This window comes from Notothenia coriiceps, unplaced genomic scaffold (genome assembly GCF_000735185.1).
Source record: "Notothenia coriiceps isolate Sejong01 unplaced genomic scaffold, NC01 NC01_scaffold00037250, whole genome shotgun sequence".
In the NCBI taxonomy this organism is placed as follows: Eukaryota; Metazoa; Chordata; class Actinopteri; order Perciformes; family Nototheniidae; genus Notothenia; species Notothenia coriiceps.
The window spans coordinates 3375306-3384305 of NW_011369951.1; the positions used below are offsets into that span (position 1 = coordinate 3375306).

General features: G+C 41.3%; 1 protein-coding gene across 1 annotated transcript; it reads right to left on the reverse strand.

Annotated features, from left to right (window-relative positions):
- Positions 1-5475: 5475 nt before the first annotated feature.
- On the reverse strand, positions 5476-8489 carry LOC104966713 (Krueppel-like factor 2). The gene is made up of 3 exons (XM_010795946.1): positions 7908-8489; positions 6648-7587; positions 5476-6556 (listed from the first exon to the last, which is right to left on the reverse strand). Exons 1-3 carry the CDS (start codon positions 7983-7985, stop codon positions 6381-6383), a joined length of 1194 nt encoding a protein of 397 aa, XP_010794248.1. The 5' UTR covers positions 7986-8489; the 3' UTR covers positions 5476-6380.
- Between the last annotated feature and the right edge of the window lie 511 nt (positions 8490-9000).

Consider the following 9000-nt stretch of genomic DNA (forward strand, 5'->3'; position numbering starts at 1 on the left):
CTGCTATGTTAGCGAATGCTAACTGTCTCCGTATGGAATAACAGGAAATTCCTTGCTAGGTTTGTGTTTACCCTATGGTAATGGAGAAGAGGAAATGAAAAGCCTATTGGCTTTTAACTAGGAATGTGGGTCACAGAGAATTGCAGGATAAATGTTGGTTTGCCCTCACAATAGTTCTGTATCTCTCTTTCTCTCTCCTCTAATAAATGTTCTTTCCCTTTCACCTTCATCAGCACTCGTACTTCACCATTTTCATCCTCTAAAAACATGCGTGCTTTGTGTAGGCCGTATTCGTTTTTTGGATTCAGAAGCCATCGCTAATATCCAGAGGATGTTCTTTGAAAGAACTACTCCATAAACTTACATAAAATAAATGAAATTTCAGAGATGTTGACTATGACCGCAGTATTTCTAAAATGCTGGCTAGAAATTCATCGGGTCTAAATCTTGTTCAAGCTAGCTGTAGAGAATTGAGCAACTTAGGGAGAGTTGTACACAATTAAGCAAACAATCTATATAACATTCAGCCAAGAGGTCATGTTTAGTTGTGGATACAGAAAACAACCTTGTATATGATTTAAAAATAGATATTTATTTATATGTAATTATAGCCTCCTTTTTTTGTTTTCAGTCATTGTGAGTTAGCAATTGGACGTTAGCATTTAGCCTCACGCAGCAGCTAGCGTGATTCTTAGTCCTGCCTTTCTCTGCAAAGTCTGTGAAAGACTGATAAGTGATAAGGCTGTCCAAACAGAAATCGGCTTTCCAAATAACAGATCTGTTTGAGATACAGGAAACATGCAAATTTGACTTTCAACATTTCATCCGTTTCATCCAGCACCTCGTTGGCCGGGAATCACACTGTTTTGTTCCAAGAGTGCAGATAAAAACCTTCCACGCAAGATTACAACCTTGGCTGCAAACTCATTTAATCCTCATAATTGGCCCAAAAACTTGGTCTAAACCCATACACATACACAGGGTGTTCTGAACCTGGTGCATAAGATCAGTTTAGAGGGAGGCATGACAGAATCAGAGGAGTATAGATGATCTGACAAACAGATGTAGAAATTAAGTAAAATATGTGTTCGGCCTTGAATCTCAGCTGAATCATTATTTCCACATGTCCTGATCTGCTCTCGCTCCAAATAAACTCATTTCTGGCATTTAATATAATGTTTCTTGACAGGGGTTTGTGAAACTCCAATTGAATGCTAAAATTTTTTTTATTAATGTGCATTGGAGTGACCTCAAAGGATCTCTGCCTCAATCAAAATACCAAGAAAATCACAAACCTTTATGTTAGATGATTGAAACACAATCTCGATTTTTATTATTGTCCAAGACTCTGCGAACCAATCACCTGGTCTGAAATAATAGCTAAATAAGCATTAAGGTGATTAAGATTCATGACTCAACCTTTTGAGGCAGTGCTTTGTTTCTGTATGGTTCAATTGTTTTACATCTATACAATGAGTTGTCTAACAATAAACATTTATGTTATACAGCAGACAACCTTTTTAGCTTGCTTTTTGCCATCAAATTTGTAATGTATATTTTTGTTATAAAATGCATTTTAAATAAGTAGATGAGATTGAAAACTGTTTAATTCTAAGAAATTCTTTTAAACTAACTGCCTAACTGAGAGATTGCTGTATCGGTGTATTTGTGAGGAAGTGGTGTTCTGCGGTTCACAGTGATGCTACTTTCCCAGTAGATGGCATCCTCTTCCTAGAATATAATTCCCATAACTCCCACTTCTTTTCAGAGAGTGCTGGGCAATCTCTGGAAATCAATTCAGATAGGATTTGTTCAATGTTTAATGTTTGCTTACATTTCTCTAATAAATGTTTTTACTATGTCCACTTCAAGTCTCCTTAATTACAATTCGGTGATAGAATAAGCAGCCATGATACAGTATCACTGAGCTCTTTGTTATTCTTATCATCATAGAATAATCAAGATAGGATTTCATCTATAAAACCTATGGAAGATCAGCTTGAGTCCTAAAATGCCTATCAGTTGGTTTCAAAAAGAGAACTTTGGAGTGCCTAAATCCTCTGTGGCCTTATGACCCTTCTAACAGGAACACCACGAGTCTCCTCCTCTCTGTTATCTGTTTTCCACACACTTGGCTCTATTAGTGTGTTGTGTTGGAGTTGGAGAGGAATATTCTTTGAAACACTCTGGAGGGGAGTTCCTCTGAGATATTCCGTTGCACAAGAGTGTGTAAGCATGTTTACAGCTTCTCGCTAACTGAACATGTTAGCTTTGAGGAAGGAGGGGGTGGATACGTGTTCATGCATCATGTTGGGAAGAATGTTTCACTCCGGGGAATTTAGTTTAAGATAGATTTAAGGTGGGGGAGTTTATGAGCTCAGCTCTAGTGGACACTTCAGTGGAAGTGTGAATGGAAGAGTTCAAGTGCAATAAGTGAGCCAAATAATAACGTCTTAATCATTTTTTTATTTTATCTCAATCTCAAGGCAGAAATTCCAGAGAGATACAGTATATCTAGAATTTCTTTTGATTTTAGCCTTTACAGATCATTTACAAACTTATATTACACACTACAGAAAGGAACAATACCCAAAAGCCTAACGCTGACCCAAAAACAATAAATATGCTTAAATATTTTAATGTTTATAAACTTTACCTCCAACTTTTGTATTACATATTTGGTATGTTCAGAAACGTTTGGACCTCCACAACAGGAGGTCATTCAATCAGAGCAGAGTGCAAAGGAGTGTCAAAGACAGAACGTGTGAAAAAGTTTCCCACGCTCCTCCGCCTCAGCCACCCTGTACCTAGCTGAAAAAGTGAAATGAAAGTGTTTAATTTCTCACTTGAGTAATTGTGCTAAAGTTAGAGGTGAGTGTTCCTATTTTCTCAGGGCTGGCACAGTACCATTCAGCAGAGGCCACACATGTGGCCTCTGGCTGCTGCACAGAGCAAACAGAGAGGCTGTGCTGCGGTTCATGATAAGCTATTTCCTTTCAGAAACTTTATGTGTCAACATGTCCTCCAATTAAATAAGGAGAAAAAAAAAAAAAAGATGTCAGTGATGTCAACTTGAAGCATTGTAGTTTGAAACATTATTTGTTTTGTTATTTGTTTCATTGTTTGTTGTTCTCTTTAGCTTCCAATGTTGGAGGCATTTGGAACCTAACATTTCCATTGCCATTTCTACACTGTATCTACTGTGCATATATAAGAGAATAAAGCCTTTGAATTGAATTGAATTGAAAGTAATTCAGAGCGCTGCTGCCTGAGTCCTGACAAAGAAATGACACCACCCTAATTCTCAGAGCTCTGCAGTTGCTCCCAGTATCACAAATATGTGTCTTTAAACATACCAAGCTCTAAATGGTTTGGGACACAAATACTTGTCTGACCTGTCCAAGCCCCCCAGAGCTCTCAGATCATCCGGTTCATCTTTACGTTTTTTTCTCTCCGTAGATCTGGAATAAATGGTTTTCCAGAGGTCGTTTAACATTTTCTGATTATACTTCTTCAACACTCGCAGCATCAGCTGTATTTACAATGTTAATGTCTGACTACCTTCTATCCCTTTTTTGAATTGTCTTCATTTTGGTTTTGTTTATTTGATTTATTTAATTCTTGTATGCAAATGCTTATGTAAAGCACTTTCAATTGCCTTGACTCTTAAGTGTGCAACATAAATACATGAACTAACATTGCCCTTTGATTTTGTTAATCAACAGTAATATACTACTGATAGCTGGACAATGTAAACTCCTCTGTAAAAGGTTATTTGGAGTTTATTATAATCAGGGTCTTCTTAATATGAAGCTGTATCTACAAGTCTCTTAGCTCACTGACTGACTTTTTATTTTACTTTATTTATCCTCACTCCCAATTAGATTGTTTTTTATGAATACATTGTGTTTCTATGTTGTGTTATTCTATTGTTTTAACTGTGGAGTTTTTGGTTTCTTCACATGTGGAGCGCTGGACCAAATGAATGTCCCCGTGTGGGATAATACATTTGCTGAAAATCTGATTTACAAACTGAACAACATGCCAGTCATGTTCCTTGACCCACCTGACTTTCTTTTGATGTCACTGTTGTCATCACTAATGGAAGTCTCTGCAGCCACGTTAGAAATGGAGGTGATAATCCGCCCTGATCAAAGTCTTCCCTCCTTCATTGCTTCTGTTCGTGCTCTAATAAAAGCAACAGTCATTTTCATCAATCATTTCCAAATGTGGCTCTCTATCACTAATTCAACCCACATCCCTGATGCTATCTCTGTAAATAAAACTAGCTGGCTCACAGTAATCAGTATGTTTTATGTCTCTTTGGAATAAAAGATGGCATGGGAAATAATACATTGCGGAGCCGACAGAAAGTTGGCCACTACAAAGTTACATCTCTTAATCCGTGGCTGTCATTCTCAAAACAATGACACTAATATCTGTTTCCCACTGTCATCCCTAAGCTGTCTGAAAAATACTTCATGATTATTCTTTTTTTCACCTCGCCATCCCTCCCACTCATTATGGTGTGCATGTATGCCCCGATGTACTCTCATGCTATATGCAGACTTTTTTAATTATGCAAATGTAATGACTCAGGGCCGGAACTAGCCAGCTTCTAAATACCTTCAGGATTGCAATCGATATATATTCGTCTTGTAGCGATATATTTCTTGTGCATGCTAAGGTAGTTTAATATTTTGCCATATTTTACATTGATAATAATTTCATAAAACTTTAATCCAAGCTAAGAAAGCAGGTTTAGGCTTACCCTGCGAAAGCAATATTTGATTGGTTTGTAACAGAGTGTTGTAGCTCTTCTTGATTTCCATAGTTGTTTATATTCTAGCCTTAAAAGCATCATCATCATCAACATCACCCTGCTTTAACCTGTCAACTGCAAAGCAAATAAATGGTGGAACTGCTCTCATCGTGGGTCCTCATACTTTGACTGGTATGCCAAGGCAGAGGCACTTTAGGTAATCCTCCCTAAAATTATAGTCTGGTTTTTACAGACATTTTCCCAGTGAATTAATGCATACTTTTTCTTCCATGGGCAGCTATATAGAACATATTTGAGGAATGTATATTTTCAGTCGTCTATTATGCGTTTTTTGGGTTGTCCCTTTCCTGTAGTGTGTTATGTAGGTTTTTGTGCATGTCAATGGTCTGCAAAGGCTACAATTCCCTCCAGAAGGAGTTTCTCTCCGACACCCCCGTCTGCCTGAAACGGCTCCATTGGACTCCTTTGTTTACTTCTGTGATGTAATGACATCACACACCGAGGGGGGGAAAGAGGCAGTATCAGACAAATAAATAACTTTCTCAGCATTAAAGCATGTTAACATGTCAAGGCACAAAATACAAATATGAACCTGAAAATTAGCATAATATGTCCACTTTAAACTGCGAACGTATGTGTATATTTATATCACATCATGTTTTATTCTTCAAATCAAACTAAGGAGTCGGAAAGAATGTTCATTTAGTTTAATTTGTACATTAAAATAAACTATTTACACAATGTAAAAAATTCAATTTACAAGGCAGTTCAGTTCTGAACAGTTCTTCAAGACACAAACAAACAGGTCTCTTTGCCAGAGACTGTGTTGTCCTTTGTCAGTGAGGTGGCGTTGAGATGTCATGCACTTCTGTAGGAATCTTAAAGCTAGCAGACAACAGACACAATCACAGACAGGAAGTCAGGCCTTTGGGAGGAGGACAACATGGAAGGCAGTTTTAGAAAAAAACATTGTCTCAAGGCGTATTCAAGTGCTGTTTACACCTACAGTTACATTTCATTAATTCATTTGAGGCTTTTTCCATGATAAAACTGTAATCATCGTTTAGCCAGTGGAGAATCTGGCACTCGTGAGAAGTGTAATAAAGGCACTTAAGGTAGAAATCTAAAAAAGATTATTGCTCTTTGAAAGATTGTCTGCTTCCAGTTGCTTCAGTGGCATGTTCCTGACATGTGTCTGTATAAACATAGAAAAAAGTAGTACCAGCTACCTAGTTTAAAGGAAAAAAAAGAAGCAGAATGCACCTGTTTCTGTCATATCTGGCTGTATTTCCTCTTTGGTTTGAGGTTTGTAAGTCATTTCTCTCAAAAAATAACATTTAAATAAATCTTTTCACAAAATATAATTTGAGAGCATCTCTATGTTCCTTTGCCCCTAAGAAAAATCACTATAATAGTCCTATAATATACATATAGGTGTTACAGTGTAGTCAATAGTGGCCTCATCGTACTGTATGGCAGTTAATGCTGTCATGGTTTCACTATAGTTGATATATTTGCACATCATCCTTCTGTAGGATCATCATAGTTCATTTTCTCTGTCTCGATGCGGTGATGTCCTTGTCTGTGATATGTTTCCTCACATGTGCCTCTTCATGTGCAGCGCGAGGTGGTCGGACCTGGAGAATGCGCGTTCACACAAGTGACACTGGAAGGGGCGGTGTCCGGTGTGCTTCCGGAAGTGACGCGTGAGCTCATCGGAACGAGCGAACTTCCAGCCGCAACCCTCCCAGCTGCAGTGATATGGTTTCTCCCCTTTAAACACAAAAAGCAAGAAAATCATGAGTGACTTCACATTGAGGATAGATACATAAATGGTCCACCTCATCCAGCATGCCACTCTTACCTGTGTGCGTCCTGAGGTGCGCCTTAAGGTGGGAGCTCTTGGTGTAGGTCTTCCCACACCCGGCGAAAGTGCAGGTGTGTGTCGCGGTCCGTTTCCTCGGCCAGGACCGACGACCCCTCTTCGGCTTGGTGTCCATCATCTCCAACGGGGAGGACGGAGGAGTGAGCAGGACGCGCTGACCGGCCGCCGGCTGCTGCTGCATGCCCAAAGCTGCGTCCTCACAGAACATGCCGGGGAACTGGGGATGGTGGTGCGCCACGGGGAAAGGGAGCTGCATCCCTCTGTGCGGGTGTGGGAATCCCCCTGACGCGCAGCGGTGGTGCGGGTGGAAGCTCTGCGGGAAGGTGGAGTTGCACACGTGGGTCTGGTGGCTCTCGGAGCTCATCAGGTCGTCCGGGCTCAGAGGCGGCGTCATGCTGCCCAGCGCGGCCTGCGGAGAGGTGGCTAGCCGCGGCTGCTGCTCGTAGGACATCATGCAGGAGGCGTTCCCCTCGAGCTTGACTTTGGTGCAGCTCTGAGGCACCATACCCATGGCAGGTCCGTACGTGTCCATGGAGTCGGGCTCCACTTTAATGTTCAGATGCTCGGGGAATAAGTCCGGAGTGTTGGGGAAAGGCGCAGAGCTGATCAGGAATCTGCCCTGGATGCTGGGGCTGTCCCCGGGGAGGAAGCTGGTGTCTACATCGGAGCGAAGGAGCTCCGCCATCAGGCTGTTGTATGGAGGAGGAGGGCTGCTCATGTCTGGGGCAGAGGTGTAGGTGTTCTGCTGCTGGGGCATCCCGGTGTGCTGCTGCTGATGATATACAGACAGCCCGGACTCTGCTGTGTTAGCCAGAATAAACTCAATATCCAAGAATTTATCCAGGTCCTCTTCGTCTTTTATGCTGAGGCAGCTGTTGTCCATGTTGAGCGAAACTCCGCTCATGTCACTCTTCCACCTCTGGAGCGAGAATAAGAGAGTATTAGTTTGTTTCAGGATGTACAACTTTTTATCAGTAAATAATAAAACAAGTCACCTTGATAAAATAGCTCAAACGAAGCACAACATGCACACTGAAAGAAGGCGTACTACCAAAACACATCAAAACATAACTTTGCAGTGACTTAAAACTTAGCAGCATTCCAAAGTTAAAAAATGTTTAATCACCAGCAAACACCACGAATGTATTTGTGATGTGATGCAATGATGGTGTTAAGTTATGTATTCAAATAATCTCTCATCTCTTCTGAAAACAAGTGTAAATAAATAATGCAACTTACATCTTCCCAACATTTCTCCTTTTGGTTGGCAAATGTGGAGATTGATGGTAGAATGGTCCCATGCAAGGCCATTTCCATACGTTGTTGGAAAAAAGTAGAAAGTCAATAATCGTTATATATTAATTTTTTTGTTGTTGAAAGAAATCAGCAGAGTCCGCTGAGTCTCCAGTAAACGCGTCTTCGTTGCTTCTCCTGCGGTCCGGTGAGCTGCTCTCCACTCATGTGCAGCGGTGCGTCTTGATGCAGCAGCTTTTCTTATAAATAATGTTCGCAAGACAAATCAGACCAATGCGAGGCGAGGGGAAGGAAGCGCGTCCAGGATGGGGACGCTGCGCACCGGACAGCCCCCTAAATTTAGCCTCGGTATAAAAGTCCGAGTTTCCCTGCGAGTCAGAGACAGAGAGCGGTGAGAGAGTCAGAGGAGGACTGATACGGAATGCTCTCTCTACTCCGCTGCGGGCAGCTACTTAACCTTCTCAGGGAACCCGCCCCTCCGCCAAACTTGCCCAAAAACTGGCAGGGCAGAGAGAGAGATTCCGCCCCTGCTCCAGCACCCAAAGACATTAGTCTCAGGCAATTAACACCTTGTTGAAAAAGAGCAACGAAACCGATACTAAAAGGACGCTCAGGCTCTCCATAAAGTTGAATAGAGATGCTACAGGTACGCACACTTTTACGCGAAGTCTTTACGATAATATCGTGTTCTAAAACATTTGGCTTCATTATCAAGCACCATATGACAACAAACATAATGTTGTTGAAGAAAACATTTCATATTGTGAAAACAACAAGAGGAGGAGGGGGGGTATAATCTGCTGCAGTCTTCAGCCACTAGGCGCCAGCTTCACCACGGCTTTCCTCTTCTCTATCTACTTCTCAAAGTTCCTTGGAGCATCAGCCAGATGATAATACCCCCCCCCCCTCCACCCCAGTCCACCATTCATATGTCATGCACACGCCCGGCACTGTGGAACCTGTGAACAGAGAGTTGCTGTTAGCTGTTACTGTGCCCATGACCAATCAGCGGACTGTGCCCAGAAATCTCAAAACCACATCAGAGGGTTGCATGAACACATTCTCATCAAACTGGCTA